This window comes from Aedes albopictus, chromosome 1 (genome assembly GCF_035046485.1).
Source record: "Aedes albopictus strain Foshan chromosome 1, AalbF5, whole genome shotgun sequence".
Taxonomy (NCBI): Eukaryota; Metazoa; Arthropoda; class Insecta; order Diptera; family Culicidae; genus Aedes; species Aedes albopictus.
In genome coordinates, this window is record NC_085136.1 from 224,573,279 (window position 1) to 224,595,107 (window position 21,829).

A 21,829-nucleotide genomic window follows, 5' to 3' on the forward strand; every position below is an offset into this window, starting at 1 on the left:
GTAAGGAAAAATTCGCGCTAGTCCACAATCTTACAATGCTGAGTAAGTTTTGGGAAAGTATATCAGAAAGATTCTTTGCTGCAAAAACTTTCGTTGAAATTTTTGGAAAACTTCCTAGCAAAATATACACAAATAAATGCCTTGAAGATGAATACTTACAAAAACATATTTCTACTTTATTTGCTAAAAAATACACAACAAACGGAAGCCAAATTGAACAATTAGATACCCAAGCAAAGGCGAATAAAAAATGATATCACTTTGAATTTGGATAAACGGTGTTAGCAGTGTTATCATTTTGTTATGTTGGTTATCCAGGACGAATCCCTAAAGAAATTCTTAGAGAAATCTCTGGAGAAATAGCTGTAGAAACCCCTAGACAAATTTTTGGAGGAATCTCTGAAAAAAATTCTGAAGAAATTCCTGGAAGAATCCAACGAGGAATCCCTGGAGGAATCCTTCAAGGAATTCCTGAAAGAATCCTTGAAGAAATTTCTAGAGGAATCTATGAAGGAATTCCTGGAGGAATCCTTGAAGGAATTCCTGGAGGAATCCTTCAAGAAATTCCTGCAAGAATCCTTGAAGAAATTTCTAGAGGAATCTATGAAGGAATTCCTGGAGGAATCCTTGAAGGAATTCCTGGTGGAATCCTCGGACGAATTCCTGGAGGAATCTTTGGAGGAATTCCTAGAGGAATCCTTGAAGAAATTCCTAGAGGAATCCTTGAAGGAATTCCTGTAGGAATCCATGAAGGAATTTCTGGAGGAATCGTTAAAGGAATTCCTGGAGGAATCCCTGAAGGAATTCCTGGAAAAATCTCTGAAGGAATTCCTGGAGGAATCCCTGAAGGAATTCCTGGAGTAATCGTTAAAGGAATTCCTGCAGGAATCCTTAAAGGAATACCTGGAGGAATGCTTGAAGGTATTCCTAGAGGAATCCTTGAAGAAATTCCTGGAGGAATCCCTGAAGGAATCTCTGAAGGAATTCCTGGAGGAATCCCTGAAGGAATTCCTTGGAGGAATATTTGGACTCCTGGATGAATTTATGGAGGAATTCGTGGAGGAATCTTTGGTGGAATAGCTGTAGGAATCCCTGGACTAATTTCTGGAGAAATATCTGATGGAATCCCTGGAGGAATCCCCAAAGAAATTTCTGGACGATTTTTTAGAGAAATTCCTGGAGGAATCTGTTTAGAAGTTTTAAGAGAGTTCTTGGGGAATCCCTGTAAAATATCAGGATGAATCTTTGAATGAATTACTTGACGAATACCTGGAGGAATCCCTAGAGGCACTCTTGGAGGCACTCCTGAAAAATCTCTGGAGGAACTCCGGGAGGAATACCTGATAGAATCTTCGGAGGATTTTTTGGAGTGATTTCTGCAAGGATCTCTGAGGAAATTATTGGAAGAATTGCTGGAAAAATTCTTGGGTGAATCCCTAAAGGAGTTCCTGGAAGAATCCCTAGAAGCATTCCTGGATGATTCCTTGGTAAAATTCTAGAAGGTATTCCTGGAGGAATTTCTAGAGCAATCCCTGTAGAAAGTTTTGGATGAATTTTTTGGTGAATTCTTAGAGAAAATCCTGTAGGAATCTTAGGAGGAGTTTCTGGAGGAATCTCTGGGAAAATTCCTTGAGGAATTCCTGAAGGAATTTTCCCAGAGATTCCTCCAGAAACTCCTCCTAAGATTCCTACAGGATTTTCTCTAAGAATTCACCAAAAAATTCATCCAAAACTTTCTACAGGGATTGCTCTAGAAATTCCTCCAGGAATACCTTCTAGAATTTTACCAAGGAATCATCCAGGAATGCTTCTAGGGATTCTTCCAGGAACTCCTTTAGGGATTCACCCAAGAATTTTTCCAGCAATTCTTCCAATAATTTCCTCAGAGATCCTTGCAGAAATCACTCCAAAAAATCCTCCGAAGATTCTATCAGGTATTCCTCCCGGAGTTCCTCCAGAGATTTTTCAGGAGTGCCTCCAAGAGTGCCTCTAGGGATTCCTCCAGGTATTCGTCAAGTAATTCATTCAAAGATTCATCCTGATATTTTACAGGGATTCCCCAAGAACTCTCTTAAAACTTCTAAACAGATTCCTCCAGGAATTTCTCTAAAAAATCGTCCAGAAATTTCTTTGGGGATTCCTCCAGGGATTCCATCAGATATTTCTCCAGAAATTAGTCCAGGGATTCCTACAGCTATTCCACCAAAGATTCCTCCACGAATTCCTCCATAAATTCATCCAGGAGTCCAAATATTCCTCCAAGGAATTCCTTCAGGGATTCCTCCAGGAATTCCTTCAGAGATTCCTTCAGGGATTCCTCCAGGAATTTCTTCAAGGATTCCTCTAGGAATACCTTCAAGCATTCCTCCAGGTATTCCTTTAAGGATTCCTGCAGGAATTCCTTTAACGATTACTCCAGGAATTCCTTCAGGGATTCCTCCAGGAATTCCTTCAGAGATTTTTCCAGGAATTCCTTCAGGGATTCCTCCAGGAATTCCTTTAACGATTCCTCCAGAAATTCCTTCATGGATTCCTACAGGAATTCCTTCAAGGATTCCTCTAGGAATTTCTTCAAGGATTCCTCTAGGAATTCCTCCAAAGATTCCTCCAGGAATTCGTCCGAGGATTCCACCAGGAATTCCTTCAAGGATTCCTCCAGGAATTCCTTCATAGATTCCTCTAGAAATTTCTTCAAGGATTCTTGCAGGAATTTCTTGAAGGATTCCTCCAGGAATTCCTTCAAGGATTCCTCCAGGAATTCCTTCATAGATTCCTCTAGAAATTTCTTCAAGGATTCTTTCAGGAATTCCTTGAAGGATTCCTCCAGGGATTCCTCGTTGGATTCTTCCAGGAATTTCTTCAGAATTTTTTTCAGAGATTCCTCCAAAAATTTGTCTAGGGGTTTCTACAGCTATTTCTCCAGAGATTTCTCTAAGAATTTCTTTAGGGATTCGTCCTGGATAACCAACATAACAAAATGATAACACTGCTAACACCGTTTATCCAAATTCAAAGTGATATCATTTTTTATTCGCCTTTGCTTGGGTATCTAATTGTTCAATTTGGCTTCCGTTTGTTGTGTATTTTTTAGCAAATAAAGTAGAAATATGTTTTTGTAAGTATTCATCTTCAAGGCATTTATTTGTGTATATTTTGCTAGGAAGTTTTCCAAAAATTTCAACGAAAGTTTTTGCAGCAAAGAATCTTTCTGATATACTTTCCCAAAACTTACTCAGCATTGTAAGATTGTGGACTAGCGCGAATTTTTCCTTACACATTCATCAACGATTGCATATGCAAATATTACCCAGTCGAATCAGGTAAAACGGGTAAGTAATTACAAAACTAACATACGGGACGAGAGTGCAAATATTTCCCTCTAAGTTTCACAACTAAGTAGGTACCTCTACAAAAAAAAACGCATACATTTGAGCATGGTTACCTCTATAGTGGTTTCGCAGCGTGGCGTCACGAACACTAATGCAAATCTACTGGTTGAAAATATGCCCAATTGATTTTGCCAAGAACAGCTGATTTTTGTTTACTATTTTCAACCAGTAACTCGGGCAGTGTTCGTGTAATGCAGCGTGTACGTACACGCAACACCACTAAAAGCTGAAACCACTATATCTAAATAACTGCCATTATATTTGAGAGCACGTGTCCATTGTTTGCACAAATACGTAAAAAGTGTGCGTTTGGGTCTCATTCGTATTCAACCTTCGGACAACAGTGTGTTGCAAGTCACAGTTCATTTGGTGGTGAATTTACGGAAAGCAGTGAAATTGTGAGTATTACAAAATCCAACAGGATAAAAGTTGGTTCAATTTGTTTATCATATAATGCTCTTTGTCTCATCATAATAAATATTCAAAGCTCCCAAAAAAAATCAGAGTATTTAGTGAAAGTTTATAAAGCATACGTGTTGTGTATGTAAATATTCTTTTTCGCATTCGGGTTACTTTTTTATGCAATAAAATTGCTAAAATAGGATGCGAATCAAACTAGTGATACAATTATCGCGACTTTTTTGTTTCCTTTGGGCCTCTGCATATGTTTACCTAATTTTAAACTTTGGGGCTTCTTGCTTTATCTAAACATTAATATGTTTTATTGTAAAATGATACAAAACACCCTAAAGACGAAAAAATGAGCATATCCAAAAAGATCGCTTCAAGATCATCGCCGCGGAGACCAATTATTACAAATATTGATATTCATGTAGTAGATAATGAAATTGAAACATAAATAGAAAGATATATCGACATTACGAGTATTTCTTCTTCCAAAACAGTTTCATCATGGATGGTGATTTTGAATATGACTCCTCAAACGATGAAGCGATCTTATCAGAAGTTGAAGATGATGAAGTTCAAACTTCTTCGGATTCTGATGACGATTCGAACAGTGACGAAGAAAATTCCTCCTGGATTTCAAAAGATGGGACTCAGTGGTCACAAAACATTGTACGACCAGATTCCAAGGTTGGACGGAAGCGGTCTTACGAGATTCTGCGAACTCGTCCAGGGGTAACAAGCTACACCGACTGCTCGAGTCGACAATGAAATCGAAGCTTTCAAAGTTTCATTTCATGATGACCTCGTTACTCTCCTAATTGACCACACAAACGAAAAGGGCGTCCAGAAAAATCTGGAGAAAAATGGAAACATGTAGATGCTGTGGAATTCGATGCGTTTCTGAGTTTACTTATCTTGTCGTCCATTTTCAAATCGAATACGGAACCGATTGAGACATTGTATCATGAAAAGCTTGGAAGACCAATCTTCCGGGCCACAATGTCAGCTCGCAGATTCAGAGATATTTTGGCAATGATCCGGACTGACAACAAAGCAGAACGGCAAAGTGAGAAGGGATCTGATAAAAAAGAATTTTGGGATATCTGGAATGCCCAACATGCACATGTCATTACTATTGACGAACAGCTTGTCCCATACCGCGGAAGAGTTTTTTGTAGGCAGTACATGCCAAATAAGCCGCCAAATATGAGCTGAAATTTTTCAACTCCTGTTGTAACCTTACTGGTTACGTACTACATTCCCAAATATACTTGGGAAAGCGGTCAGACGGTAAAAAGGAAGTCAACCAAGGGCAACGAGTTACATAGGATCTACTGCTCTACCGAAATTATGATGGGCGAACCGCCACTATGGACAACTGGTTCACGTCATTTTCAGTTGCCAAAAGCCTCCTAAAGAGCGAAATTGGAATGGTCGGCACTCTACGAAAGAATAAAACATGCATTCCTCCTGCATTACCGGTTTCCAAAGGACGAGAAGCTCATTCATCAACTTTTGCCCATACACAGGATGTAACGTTAGTGTCCTACATCCCAAAAAAGGGGAAAAATGTAATTCTACTCAGCATCGTCCACCACAACCAAAAAGTTTATCCTGCTGACAAGAACAAGCCCGAGATAATCAAGTTCTACAACAAGACTAAAGGAGCAGTTGATACTGTTGACTGGCGGATCGCTTCATATTTAGCAAAACGGGCAACAAAAAATTGGAGAATCGTTGTCGTGTACAATGCATTACGCATGCATACGAGACAGGTTTAATAGCCGGAATAATCTTTACAAAATCCAGCCAATTTGTCTGTTTTGTGAATGACATGGCTATTGCTAGAATGTTTAGACTGGTGACTGAACTGTACACCCTCGTGAAACCTGAAGCAGCAAAAGCTGGACTGGTAGTGAATGCGGCTAAAACAAAGAACATGCAGGTGGGACTGAGCGAGACAGGACAAGCCTTGGCAGCAATGTTACTTATAGACTGAGGACTCTTTAGAGATGGTAGAAGAATTCGTCTACCTCGTTTCCTTGCAAACGGCTGACAATAACGTCAGCCGTGAAATACGAAGGCGCAAAATAAGTGGAAGTCGGGCCTACTACGGGCTCCAGAGGAAACTACGGCCAAATGCACCATGAACAAGACGTTAATAGGATCGGTGGTCCTTTACGAACATAAGACATACACAATGCTCGAGGAGGACCTGCAAGCACTCGAAGTTTTCGAGCAAAGCGTGCAACTAGCGTGCTAATCATCCGGTTAGTACAAGAAAGCATGGAGCGCAAAGAGGAGCGATGAAGGAGTCTTTCAGAAGGACCAGGTGGAGCGTGATCTGGCAAGCGTTTGGCGTGTCCGACGTTGCTGCAGCTGCGAATCGAGTATAATGGCGGCAAATGGTTGATTCAGTGTTATCATGAATTTGATGTTGAACTAAAGGCTCTCTTTTTCCACTTTCCCTGTAGAGTACGGAAACAGAACAATCATTAGATATATTGAGTATATTCGTAGTTATTTTCGTTCATTTTCCTTAGTTAGTGCCATAACTGGTACAGACGCTCTAGTTATTTATTTCGTCTTTGAAAACAGAAAAATCCGCAACTATTGGAAACATGTTCACATGGCCCATACCTATAAATCACAGTTATATAGTGGCCAAAAATTAGAAATGAGATTGGTTTCTCAACATACAATAATTCAGCAATAGATTTTTCTCACATTCCGTAATTTGATCACCGACCGATTAGAAAACCAGTCCACCGAAACGGCAATGATCGCGCACCGTTCCCCCTCGAAAGATTCAACAACCTTGAAATGAAAGACACACGCCTACCGATAAAGGTCACTTGCTCGCATTTGTCCACCCGTCCGGTCCGGTCCGCGGCAAAGAAACCAACCTCACGATCAAATAATTCTTTCCCTCCTGGATGATACGCTCCGAAGAAGCCCAACTCCAAATATCAACCGGCATTCACTGGAACGATAAATATCCCCAAATCACCAATTCCGTGCGGGTGAATGTGGCGGATCTCGTCTGGGAATCAGACTAAGCCATCTCATCAGTTTTTTTTGGTAAACAAAGAAAATTAAAGCTCAACATTTGGAAGATTGGTATTTGGGTATCGGATTTGTAGGAACCGGTTGTCTTTTCTCTTCTGTTTTGTTCAAAATCGGGATCACCGAAACCATATGAAATTTAATAATCACCCCGGTGACGGTTCTCAAAATAACGCGCTATGTCTGCCATGAGTAGGGGATGGAATATGGACACAAATCGGCGCAGAAGTCTCGTGGGCTGTGTGTGCAGTGGCCAAGGTAAACATTTGATAGCTTAAGGTTCATTGGCATTTGCCGGATGGATGGGTGAGAGTGCAGTCGGCTTGTCGAAAGATGCAAAAAAGTATTTTTTGTAATTGCGTTGCGTTTTCCCCTACTTTTCACTCGCGGTTACAATTATGAAACGGCCTACTTTTCTTCACTAAAACAAAAGTGCCGAAAAGTACTACTTTTCGGCACTCTTAAGAGTGCTGAAAAGTAGCACTTTTTGGCACCTTTGCCAAAACCCACTTTTCGATAACTTTCACTGCTACCATAGACACAGCTGCTGCATCTACATCCTCTGAGCAGCACCAATCCGAATAAGGACTTCTCCGGTTCTGATTAGGACTGCAGCAGATCGGCGTAGAAACAGCAGCTGAAACTACTTTTGCTCTTGCCCTAGCTTTTGCCCATGCTGCGGTATGACGACGACGGGAGCTTGCAAATTTCTGACACCTACTCTATCATAGCCTACACTCTTAAAAAATTAGGAATTTACACGTGACGTAAACCATCAACGTACGTAAACATTTCATGACTGAATGGCAAATTTGACTGAATTTTACATCCATCATGTAAGTTCGAGTTGATTGCACAAGATGTCAAAAAACCTATCTGACCAAGTAGGTAGAAACAGTTTTACATTTATCATTAGTTCTACAACTCGGTGATATGGCCGAGAGGTATAGGCTGTGCTTCTCAATCGGCGGGCCAGTGTTCGAATCCAGCTCATTATTTTACTTTCATATATTTCATCTGTCGATTCGTTTTTAGCGATTGCTAGCTCGACTTTATTTGTGATAGAAGACGTAAATTTGTGTCAAATGGGCCGCTCCTTTTATGTGCATCCAAGAGAACTTAAATTTACATGATTTTTTCTAAGAGTGTACCTGATCGAACAAAAGCACCACGCTGACGCGTATGAATGAGTGGCACGTGGTTGCTCTTGATACATGTTCATGTAGAAAAGATTATACTGATTGGGTATTTTTTGCAATTACAAAAAACTTTGTATGCAACTCGTTGCAAAACTCGATTTTTTCAGCACTCGTCGTATTTATCCAACTCGGCAAGCCTCGTTGGATAAACGTACGACTCGTGCTGAAAAAATCATCATTTTGCAACTTGTTGCATAAATAACTATTTCGAGTAGAAAAGTTTATTAAACGTATAAGAAGTTCTAATCCCAAGATAGCCGACTTTTAATTGTGCATCTACACAGTGATGCTTTTTGAGCGACGAAGCCAAATGGTCGGCAAGTTCGAAGGTAATGCAAGGGATTTCACGCCTTGGAACTGGCGTTTGATGCATCATCTGACGCACCTCAAGCTGGATTATACGTTGCTTCGTACGTCTCGACAAGAGCCATACGAACACCCAGAATCTAACACCACGCTGCAGGAGGAAGCACATCGTCAAACTTTTTATCAAAAACACTGTGAAAACGACTGCCAGGCCATCGATCACTATTGGAAACAAACCCTTACAGAAATTAATGAACTGCCAGTACGCAAAGGAGTGCATAGATATCCTGACCAATGCGTACCAACGAGGTGGAACACTGGTTGCTGTTTCGCTACGCCGCCAGCTGTTCAGGCTAAGAAGCTGGAAGTGCCATTAGCTGGAGGAATTGTTCAAAGAGCATTCTCGTCTCTGCATGGAGCTGGAATATGCGGACCCACAAGCCACCCAAATGGAGACAATTCAAACGTTTCTTGGAGCAGTTCCCGCCGCCGAAAGCATACCGGTAGCCGTTCTTAAGGTTGAAGAGTTCGTCATTAATAATACCGTCATCATTGAAACTTCGAAAGCAGTTTTCTCTTTCAAAACACAAAAGTTCGTTATGAAAATGCATTCACTGCATTCCTGATGGAGATTGAAAAATAGTGAATACACTCTCATAGTGAATATTGATGCCTTGAAAGAGAAAACTGCTTTCGAAATTTCAATGATGACGGTGATATCAATGACGAATCCTTCAACCTTAAAAAGAAACCGTTGAACGACCTGCACCGTATGCCGTTGGGTGCCGAGACCATCTAACGCATCCAGCGAAAACCATCAAATGTGGCAATGGTAACTAAACCAAAGGAGAACATTGAATGCTTTGGTTGCCACCAGATGGGACACTATCGAAGCAAATGTCTCAACGACACGAAAGAAAAAGAAATATATCCGAAGACTGTTCAGCCAGCCAAGACTCGATAAACAGGAGCGGGAACACGCGCTTATGGTGTCTACCAGATCAGTAATCCCAAAACGCTTTGTGGTCGATTCAGGCGCATCAAACCACATGGTAAATGATGCGTCCATCATGAACAATATAGATAATTTGGACGCCGACATGATAGTTGTAGAAGAAGAGCGTATAACAGTATATAATTATAATGATATCAGTTTGGAAGGAGCAACATAGTTTCTCGCAGTGTATTAATTCACACAAAACTGCATGCACACGGGAATCCTATTGCAATGCTTGCGATTCACGGAAAGCAGTGAGTGCGCGCTGGTGACGAGGAAGACAGAAACAAGCTGGATGGATGACGAACAAAGGAGGGTGAACACTTGAAGGCAAAGAAAGGATCAGTGTCGTTGAAATCTGTGGTTAGAGTAAATAAAATGAAGAGGTTGAAGCTGTACAACTGTCTTTTTATTCCTGGGCTACAGCAAAATCTGAAATTCGAAAAAAGAGTCGTTGCTCAAGGAAAGGAAATCCATTTCTCTAACAAGTCTGTTGTAGAAGAGAAATCTGGCGAGGCTATTTCTCCTAGAGGGTATCTTGTGAATGGTCTGAACTATCTCACGTTTACGGATGTCTGTAGACTACTTGCGTGGTTGCACATCCCAGGTGAGCGTAAGCGGCATGCTCTCAGATCCATACCAGATCCCAACAGGAGACCTCCAGGGTACTTGGGCCGATACTGTACATATAATTTATAAACATCGGATATCCCTCCACTCCCCTCCGAGGGCTAGCTGTCCCTATTTGTTGATGACTCGGCGATCAGCCATAGTGAACGTGTTATCCGTCACCTCGTCACCAAACTTCAAACCGGATTAAACGCCTACGTCAATTACCTGAATACCTGGAAGATTCGGGTAAACGCCGCCAGAACGCAAACAACAAAGTAATGGTAAGAGAGTGCAAGGTGAACTGGACCAATGATGTCCAGTACCTCGGCCTAGCAGTGGACAGCAAACTAATCTACCGATCGCATGTGGATAGCCTGGTCACCAAGAGCACAATCATGCTGAGACAGCTCTACCCTCTCATCAATCGCCGGTCCCAAGTAACAATTTAAAATCATTCATAAGCATGCCAGTTGATTAAATGTACCACAAAGGCGCCGACAGTTGAACAAGAGTATGTTTTGAACAAAATGGCGAATAAATGTTTCATGCAGTGGAAACTGTACGTTTGTTAAATATATTTGTGCTGATTGAATAGCTAATCGTACAGAAGTTTAAAGACAGTTGCTTAGGTATTCACACCATCTGTCTAATAGTGCTCTAATAATGATAAAATACAAGCTGCTTTCGACGTATTGGATGCCGTTATTCCACATATGATCTACAATGGAACAAGTAGTTTATCTCAAGTTTAATAACTATTGCTTGATCATTTTATTCAACTACACTGATATAGTTTAACAACTAGATGTAATCAGGTTTCTTTAATACAAATGTTAAGCTTTTATTCAAACAATGTTGATTAGAAGTGGTACTGTATCACTCAATAATCGTTGTTCCCCCTGCTCCTGTTTGTAAACACGATTGCTGATTAGGGGTCTAAGAAAAGCATCCCTGGCTACAAGCTTGAAGACCAAGCAAACATCTTGCAGCAGCTCAAAATATCACACTTTTAAAAAACATTCTGACTCACCTTTTACACTACACGCTCCAACGACAGCAGCATCAGCAACAAAAACACCAGAAAATGCAACTGAAGTGGGTCCTGGGGGGCTCCTCTATTTGGAATTGACGAGTTAGATTACCCACTATGGTGGCACCGGTCAAACCGAGCTCAGCTTCCTTATGTTCATATTTTCAGCTGCTTGGAGATTTACACAATCGTTACCCATTTTCCTCTCGTCACAAAACAGGAGCGGTGAAAATAACCAGATAAGTTCACTTGTTTGGGCGTTTAAATAAAAGAAAAGTTTGAAGTGTCACTAATCTTACAACGAAACACCGTGAATACTGACGGACTAGCAAAACAATCAACATGCATGCCTTATGATTAAACGTTGCGGTTACAATTATTCAAACATTGATCAGATTCAATGTTTATGAAGACAATTTGTTGAATAACATATTTAAGCAATGTTTAAGCAGCATATGTACGGTAATGTATTCGACACAGGGATTGAATATTTATATACTGCTTTAAATCTGCCGATTCATGTAATTCGGATTGAAGCAGAGCACATGCAGACGAGTGTGAATCCAAAGGTCAAGAGTTCGAGTCTTTCAATTGATGTGATTTGTTTCATACAAATGTAATAAAATGGAGAGGTTGTGATCAGAAGAAACATTTAAGAAACGTTTTCGTAGCAATTGTAAAACCATATCTATTAATAGCAATAAATTTCGTAAGGTGTACCACGGCCCCAGCATGTTTCGATTATATTATGGTGGAATAAATGTCTAAAAAAGCTTGTTATTACGCAATATGCTGCTAATGCAGAATAATGGTTTCTAAAACCATTCTCAAACGATTAAACAAATAGCGTCATATAACATTGTTTATTAGACGCTGAAGGAAAGTTTATGATGGTTGTGTAAATAGCTGATGGTTCCAACGTTGAACAAGTGTTTCACAACCGATGTACGGTCATTGGATAAACATTCTTTTCATCGTGCTTATAGAACAAGAGTTGAAGCACAGTTTTATTTCAAAGCTATTCAAATATAATACGACTAGCAGCTTAATAACGTTGCTTTAAAAAACATTTCTTAAAGCAAAAATTGTTTCTTGGGGTCGAAGCTCTTCGTCGTCAACATGCTTGCCATCTACAAGCAGGTGGTATTTCCCATGTTTCTCTACAGTTCACCCGTCTGGATGTGCTGCGCTCCAACACATATTAAAAAGCTTCAAGTGGTGCAGAATAGGTTCTTGAAAATGATTCTAAACCTGCCACAAAACACAAGGACAACAGAGGGTATAAAAAGAACCTGGTGAATGTTTCAAGAATCTACCTAAAAACAACGTTTTGATACGAGTCACCCCAGCCTCAATGGAGAAACGATCGCCATTTGCACAATAAAAGACGCGCGATATCACTTCCAGCTGCAATAGTGTGGCCTCTGTGGTAACTATCAGAGTTGCGCAATATCAGTCTTGTCGGGTGACTACTGATATTGCACCATCGTTACTATAACTCCAGACCAATAAATATCAAAACGACAATAACAGGCGGGGCCCGTAGCGTAGTGGCTACACGTTCACTTCAGAGGTGGATGGATAAAATAGAATACATTTAGGCGCTGTACAAAGTGTTAGTGCAGCGCCAATTGGAATCGCTCACGCAGTGCCCTAGTGGACAAAAGAGCTGCAAATTAGGTTAAGTGGTAAAAAAAATAAAATAACAGGCAACGACTTGATATTGACCCTAGTATTGACCCGTACTCTAGATCACAATCATTGCAACTGATGTGATATTTGAGTGGTTTTCGCCAAAACTCAAACTTTTTTGTTATTTTGTACCACATAGGTATAAAAATATCTTGGTAAATCTTCATTTGGATTTTTAAACGAATTTTAAAGATGGCCTATCAGTGATATCCCCACACCATTACAGTCAGTCCAGTTCAGTTCACGGCATAAATATCACAAGGCAGGCTAGTAACGTATGTAAACATCATTTTTGGATGTAAACATGTGACGTCGTTCTTATCGTTTTACGTTTATTAATTTGGGGAGGAGTACTAGATCATTGTGGAAACGCCGATGAACGATTTGAATAACGTCATCAAAAAACTGTCAGATTTCCGGAAGGTATCGCCTTCTAAATATTGTACATCGTGGTTCTTATGAAACAAGGAAAGTGACGGTGATTCAATAGAGCGCACGCTGACTGGGATCGCAGTCGGCCTTTCAAAATCAGCAATTGTAGTATGTTTGTTCAAACGTGTATATACTATCTGTATTAGAATAAATAAATCAGTTCTCACTTGACCATTGCAATGGCAAGATGCAGTCATTCTTCGCCTTATTAATTCGATTTATTATCACAACGGTTAACGGGGCCTTCCCTTGCGCGAACAGTAGTTTTTCGAAAAATTCAGGTTAAGCTTTTTTTTAACTTTGATCGAATTTTCTCACTTATTCCGTCATTTTTGGAGATTATATGTACATTTTGCCGATTTTTTTGTTTTTACCTAAAGTAACCATGTATGACTCGAAGAACCACAATTCGAACTTTTGCCCCACTATGTGTAAAATATGATTTCCAAATCTTTTTTGCAAAAAGTTATACATACTAAAGTGCAACTCCATCCAAGATTTGTGCAAGTATGTATTCATGCTAAAATTATACATACTTAAGTATCTTCAAAACGTGCCTCTGGAGTCGACCTACAATAGAAATACACTAGAACTCCAATGGCGCTGTAATCACTTTTCCTATCTAATTATTCTAATAGCTTTAACGACGCGTAGTGCGTCATCAGCATCATTGAAATCTCGCTCGAAATTTCAAAGTGATAAAACTCAGTTACCAAAGCGCAAATTCGGATGAAAATGTATCATCCCATATGCTCACTCGTGGTGAGTGTGATGATACTTTTTCTACTTCGTGACTGCAAAACTTCCCGTTTTTTATCACTTCAAAAACGCGAGGCAAACAATCATTGAAAATTAAAAAGTCAATGATTCCTATGAAAATTCTGTGATGCACCAAGTCACCTTAATTGTAATAATTGATTCGTTTTAATTGTTCATCTTGTAGAGGACCTTTTATTTGGGTAAACAAAATTTATTTGACACTTCTAGTACCGCTACTGACGTGGCAAACTAGATGTTAGTCACACGAACAGCCGCGACACAAGACTTCTGTGGCTGGATATTCTAATCGACCTACTGATACCTGATCTTCAAAACATACCTAGTTACGCCCCAAAATAAAAGATCGGATTCGATTTCATTACAATTCCAATCCATGCGTTGGAAGGACCATCGCATATTACAATTCCTTGATCAAAAAACAACATATTTGTCATAACTTTTCGAAATATTAATCAATTTTCCCAAGCTCACTCTCCAATGACCAAGTCCGTGAGCGGCAAGTCATAACCTTTTTGGAAAGAGGGTGGTCTGTACCACGAGATATAAGAAGCAGGGCCCTACATTTTCAATTTTAATTGAAATTTTCAGGCGAAGTTTGTAAACAATGTTTTCAATCGTCAATGGAAACAAGGCGCCGTCGTCGTCGCTCAGCCCGACTGTCATCGTCACCGATGAACCGACGCTGCTGCGTCGTCGGAGATGCCACTTTGTTTCGCACTCACAAGCTCACGCACGCTCGTTCGACATCGAATGAATTTCTCTGTTATAACTCAATTAATGAGTGTAACAACCGTCAAATCTGTGTAATGTTAATGAATGCTATGTATATTTTACTGAAATAGTTTATTACCCATAAAAATATTAAGCAAACATACATTTTAGACAATTTGGAAATTTCAATTGAATCCCAGTCGGTGTGAAAATGAGCCCCCACCCGTCGTTGCGTCGAAGAAAGTGACAAGAAGGGCGGATGAAGCGAAGCGCATGCATGTTGTTTTGAATGTTCCCGTCGTCGGCGTCCGTCCGATGCTGATGGACGCTCGCTTTCAGCGTCATGTTTTGGTTTCGACGATGTAGGCCCCTGATAAGAAGTGCCAAACCGCTGGCGGGACCGGTGGGCACCTCGGACCTCTCGGACTTCCCGGGATCCGAGTGGTAAGGCCCACCTATCAACCAACTCCAACTCCAAGACTTCAAGGCTACAACGACCCTCAAGGTCGGACTCAGCAGCGGAAGGAGTTACTATGACCCTCAAGGTCGGATTCAGCAGCGGAAGGATTTTGAGACACACCAATAGCCACATCGACCCTCAAGGTCGGACATCTGTAGCGGTAGGAGAAAAAAAAATCAGCGGGCTACTCTCTGCAACCGTCGGGGCGCCGTCCAACTGGAAGCTGGTAGGGGACCGGCATGGACGGGTCGACCTCGGCGTTGTGGGGAGAAACCGCCGACACAGCGAATCCTCCGGTAGCCGGGGCGCCTCCAACCGGAAGCCGGCAGGGGACCGGCATGGATGGACCGACCTCGGCGCCGGCTGGACAACGGAATCAGCAGGAACGACGACCAAAACTACACCACAACGACCCTCCTGGTGGGCACCTCGGACCTCTCGGGCTTTCCCGGGATCCGAGCGGTAAGGCCTACCCCCAAGCCACAGACCAAGCCACGGACCAACCCTTAGCTCCTTGAACCACCCGAGCCAATATGCCATACAACTTTGTCGAAGACCGCAAAGTGATCCAACGTCTGTGAAAAAAGTTATACCCTAGGAGAAGTGACATCTGTACGGCAAGGATGTCCGCTTAGTATTGTTCTTTTCGTTCTGTATTTAGAACCACTGATAAGAACGATTTACGGAAGCACAGGTGGCATTCTGGTTTTCGGGAAGTTTTTGAAAGTTATGGCATATGCTGATGACATTAGTATATTTGTCAGCAGCCAGGAAGAATTTGATTTGATAATGCAAATCTTCGCTTCTTTCTCCCAATATGCGAAAATCAAGGTTAACTACAAAAAGTCATCCTTTATAAGACTAAATAATGCCTTTTCTGGCCCGCAGGTTGTTCAGGAAGTTGATGAACTTACTATTTTGGGAGTATCTTTCGCATGTTACTGGTCCAAAACAATAGATATTAACTATTCAAAGCTAATTAGCAGTATTCAACATCGGTTAAAAATAAATGAATCAAGGAATTTACAGATATTGCAGAGAGTATGGGTTCTTAATACCTTTTTGCTTTCAAAACTGTGGTACGTGGCCCAAGTTTTTCCACCTAGGAACAAGCATCTGGCAAAAATCAAAAGCCTTGTAGGGAACTTTCTGTGGCGTGGTAGTATTTTTTGAGTCTCCAGAGAGCAGCTATACCTTGATTACGAAAGTGGTGGTCTCAAATTGATAGATCCAGAGTCTAAATGCAAAGCTTTGTTCGTTAGGAATGTAATACAGGATGGCAATGGTGAGGAAGAGTACTTGCTAGGATATGGAAATAGTGGACAATTCACTCGAAACGGTAAAGAATGGTTGCAAACCGGAAATGTCGTCAAAGGAACACCGCACTGTGAATCAACAAAAAGCATGTATAGACACTTCATAAACTCCTTGAATATCACTGTGAAAGCTAAACAAGATCGCCCAGAAGTTGATTGGGTAACATTGTGGAGAAATTTGAGTAACAGTTTTCTGTGCGCCGAGGACAGGTCCAATTTGTTTTTGTTGATCAATGACGTTATATCAACTAAGGAAAAGTTGGTAGCATACGGCATTGGCAGACTACAGGACTCACTTTGTGAATATTGTGGAAAAACTGATAATAATCTGCATCGATTAACAGAATGCATTAAAACTGAGGCTATTCGCAAATGGACACAGGAAGTAATAAATAACAAATTAAACATTAATTTCAAGCGGTTTGACGATATTTTAGCATGGGAAAGCATTGGAAATGATCCCAGGAAAAAATCTGCTCTTTGGCTTGTGGTGCACAGTATAGGTTGGTCGATAAACTCTTCTCAAACTGGAAGCTTGTACTGCGTCCAGAAAAGTATTAGGGAAATAAGATGGGCAAACAAGAGATCATTTGAGAAACATTTCGAAAGGTTTATGAATATTTGTTAACACTAGGAGTAAGTAGTTTGTATAAAAGTATTGTATCTGGATATGAATCAACAATAAAAAAAAAAGTGAGGATAAACTTTATTATTATTCTTCCAATTCATGTAAAAGAATAATATCAATAATGAAATCTCAATTCTTTGCCTCACTTTGCCTAGGGTATAACTTTTTTCACAGCCGTCGGATCACTTCGCGGTCTTTGACAAAGTTCTCTGGCATATAGTCACCTACAATAATACCCCAGGGTTTGATTATTGAACGCTTACAGCGCCACCTAGCGGAAAAATTCGAAAACTTAAAATTTCTGCATACATTTGGCCAAGTTTTCCCATACAAACTTCAAGCGTTTTGAGCGCCCCCTTAGGCTCAATCGATTTTGCTCAAATTTTGAACGTAGCTTCTGGGAGTCCAAAACAAGTGATTGAGGAGGTAAGACTTGGCATTTTTCAAAATGTTTGTTTTTCATATAAGTGTGGGCCACCCTAATGTAAACGCTAACATGTCAACAAGACAAAGCAATACAAACATGTTATTTATGACAAACGTAGGAGAACCAAAGTCGGAAAAGCAAAAGCTGAATCACTTATCATGTAAATAATGATTGTTAACCAAAAGAAAGATTGAAATAAAGAATTGAATTGAAAAAAAATGGCAGGCAGAAATAAAGGTGGACTACTAAAATACAGCACTGTTTTGCACCAATTCAATCCAATTTTCAAAAACCTCACTTTATTGCCCCGATATACCTTATCTCAATCTGTGCTTCTGAAATGGAATCGCGATTTGTGAGAAGTAACGCTCTGTCAATCTTCATCCTCTCTGCTCTGAAATCAAAATCATGCAAATTGGAGGGCGATAGTGGAATTCCCCAAATGCACAAAACAAACTCCACTCTAATCACGTCCCAATTGGGCGGCAACGATACGCACGCTCCTTCCGTTGAACTGCAGGAAAGTTAATTACCATCATTCGTTGGCGGCGAAAATCACCGAAATCGAAAAATAGCTTACTATTTTCGCAAAGTCAATTTGCTTTAAATGACCGTCTCGAAGCTAATTACCGTTCATTAAATGCCACTGAATACGATTCACTGACCGAGCCGTTTCCGATCGTTTCTTGGTCGAATAGACAGACTTGGCGCAATCAGTTGAAAGCAATCGTAAAACTCCGCCTGGGATTCCATCCATCGGGAAAAGGCGCCAAATGTAGGCCAGAGATGCATCTATGGTTTTCGTGTTGGCAAGATCGCGTCAACAAAACACCAGGCCTAGCCCTGCTAGACGCTGTTGCCTGGTTTCCTCTAGATATTGTAGATGCACGCACGTAAACTCAACGCTCTCTCCGGTCTAGGTCAGCAAACCGCATTATACCAAGTAACACACATAGATCCGAATGCGAATCGCAAGATACCGGTAAATTTGAGCTTTTTTATCTTTATTGTTCGGAGTGCTGTTTTCGGCGTGGGCCCAATTATGCAATTAAGAAGCTTACTTTCGTACTACTCTCGAAGAGATAGGTACCCCGGATAGAAAGAGTTCGAAAATGGTTTTACTTACGACAACTGCAGGAACTGGAGGGCGTATCGTGAGCCGGTGGTTTATTGCTGCCTCTGCCGAACACCATCTTCACATTATCCATAAAACTGCGCTCGTCGGTATTTTTGTTTGGCGCGGCCATCATCTGATATTTGCCATGAGCCGCCAGTTTGGCCTCCGCGGTCAGCACCGAGGCCAGTAGGAACACTATCACCACCGAGAAGAAGCACCCACAACTGGGAACCAAGCACTTCATTGTTACGACTGCTGTTGAACTCTTCACTTAAAAAAACAAATTTCAACTTTTGCTTCCGCTCTCTTTTCTGCGGATATAACAGTTTTCCTGCTACTTTTCGTGGATTTGCTTAGAATTGCGCCAAAATAGCATCAAAAATGGGTACACTAAAATCGCACATTTTATTTCTAAAAATTTCGCCCACCAATATACCGTACGATCAGTTTTCCGCTATTGAATGGCCTGGAGCTAGTCACAAAATATGTCACTTCCTCTTTGTCACTTTCTTCCAAAAGACGCGATCGATCGGACACACCTCTTTCTAGCGATCACCCTCAATTCTTATCTCCAGCGATTTTCACACAAAAACTCACAACACTGAGCTGGGTTGCCGTGATTGTTCCGAAACCTAAACTTGCGACATCTGCCCAAGATACGTCTTCACCGCTCGACGATCAACGATCAAACTGTTCAATGCCAAACAACTCCAGATCGTCGAAGGCTTCCCCCAATCAGGTTTCCCACCGAAGGCCTTGCAGCAGCTGCACCGCCACCGCCGCCACCATCGATTAACTTTTTCTCTCGAGTTCTCTTTCTTCTCTCGCTTTGGATTTCTTTCTTTCTGCGGCAGCTCCCTGATGGAACAACTTTCTTCGCGGTACCATTGCATTGTCTCTCTGCGCCGGTTGATCATCACGATCACCATCATCATCATTCGTCTGAATGGGTTGAGTGCAAGTGGAACTCCCATTGAACTGCGTGGTATGCTCATCATCAGCTCAAAATTATCGTCATTCAAATTGAAGTGCAGTACCTACATAGGTACGCACAGGCGAGCTGGTGGGTTGAATGGTTTGTAAACAAACTCTCCCACATTATTGGGAGTTGGATGTGCGGTGAAGAAGCTGACCTTCGTTCCCACATTACGATCGGTAACGTGATCAATTTACCTTCCGACGTAGGACTACGTATGCGATATTTTTGCAATAAGAATAACACCGTTCAACACTAAATTTTGTTATGGGATGAAATGGATGAAATAGGGTTTGGGACCCTAGAAGTGTGGGCCCATATAGCCGAGGCGGTAAACGCACGGGTATTCAGCATGACCATGCTGAGGGTGACGGGTTCGATTCCCGGTCGGTCCAGGATCTTTTCGTAAAGGAAATTTCCTTGACTTCCTTGGGCATAGAGTATCTTCGTGCCTGCCACACGATATACACATGCAAAATGGTCATTGTCAGAGGAAGCTCTCAGTTAATAACTGTGGAAGTGCTCATAGAACACTAAGCTGAGAAGCAGGCTTTGTCCCAGTGAGGACGTTACGCCAAGAAGAGAGAGAGAGAAGTGTGATTATTGAAAGAATTAAAAAAAAATTGGACCGAGCATTCACATTTTATGATCGAAGTTTGTATGTAGAACTTTGGGTAGGTATTCGATATGTGCATTAGAACGCGCTGTGCCTATATTTAGGTGTTAGACAATAGCGAAACAATGATAATTATTTTTATTGCCTTTTCTCGGTGATCTTAATACTACTCAAAGAAGGAGAGAGTAACGACAGTAATAAAAGAAACGGTGGATAGAAACGCAAGTGTGCGACGAGAGAAATGAATAGAAGTTGAAAATTAACAGAGAGCCATAATTGAACAACACAATCACACCGACGACCTCTTTGCCTAACGTCCTAGTTTTGAAAGGCTAGGTACCAGTAGTTCGATGATGACTACTAGCCCTAGACAGGCAAAAATACCGTAGTTGTGATCAATTAAATGTTGTTCGGCTTTGCTTTCGGTTGTATCGATCGGTGACACTTGTTTAGAGATTCATGTCGAGCGAACGTTACTTATTTGATTTTTTCGCGCTTTCATCTCGCATGCTCCTATTGTGTCCAAATGATCTTATTCGAACCGAATTTAATTCTTTCTTGCAATCGGATTTTATAACGAAACAAACTTAAATAGCGAAAACGCCTTTAAATAAATGCACGGCACGTTCTAATGCGCATATCAATTGAACATCCCCTGTTCTACATACAAATTTCGGATATAAACTGTGAAGACCCGGTTCAATAGTTTTAAACAAATCTTTCACTACGACACTTCTAGGGTCCCAAACCCCTGTTTTTTTTTCTCATCCCATAACACCAAATTTTGTAAAATTTTGTCGAGCTGTGTTTTTTAAGCTTCGAACGAGATGCTGCTTCTATACCATTCAATATAATTATTTTATCGAGGCTCGTTGGGGTTCGTTCAAATATTACGTTACACAATTTTTACCAATTTCAGACATCCCCCACCCCCACCTAACTCATAAGTAACAAATATGCATTCCCCCATGCACATGTAACACTTAGTCATACCATAAATAAAATCATATACAATGAAGCAAAATGGTATTTGCGTATACGCTTCTTAACAACTAGCTTCAAATTTGAGTGTCAAAGCAGCAGAGCCAATACAATAAAATAACACTGCAAATAGTGATATTTTGTTAGTTTTCTCCTGATATTTTGGCGAAATTGTAGAAAAGTTCCTAAAATTTTGTTTTTTTAGTTAGTAGACAGATTCCCTTAAAATTTAAATGCACGAAATAAATGTAGTAGGTTCTCAAAACAAAACTATCTTTATTTGTTATCATTCAATTTCTCCGACAGAAATCAATGTTCACATTGATAGTTTTTAACCAACTTCGTTACATCAGTGAATTGAAAAGAAAAAAAATCATTCAACTGCCAACCATCAATTATTGTTTTTGTAAATATTTAAATATAAATTTAAATAAAACTTAAATATAAATACATGTATCCTTTGAAATCCTCTGAAGTTCCACTATCACTTACACCGCAAATTCGAAATCAAATCAAGAAAAAGCTCTCTCTCTGATCCAAAACTATAAGCACTCGAGCAGTGTCTCTCATTGAACTTCCAAGAAACAGATTAGGCTGATGCAAATTTTATTTTGACTTTTTGTACCCCCCCCCCCCCTTCAAAAATTTTTGGCTGAATTTTGCATTTTGAGGGGGCAGATAAAAAT

The 21,829-nt window shown here is 40.7% G+C and overlaps 1 protein-coding gene across 1 annotated transcript in view; it reads right to left on the reverse strand.

The window, feature by feature from the left end:
• The window catches only part of LOC134285492 (venom protease-like), an 84,413-nt gene extending 65,060 nt beyond the window's left edge, over positions 1-19,353 (reverse strand). Inside the window, exon 1 of the mRNA XM_062846314.1 lies at positions 18,580-19,353. Within this exon, the coding sequence (XP_062702298.1) occupies positions 18,580-18,814 (235 nt within the window). The 5' untranslated portion in view covers positions 18,815-19,353. The remainder of the gene's footprint in view (positions 1-18,579) is intronic.
• Between the last annotated feature and the right edge of the window lie 2,476 nt (positions 19,354-21,829).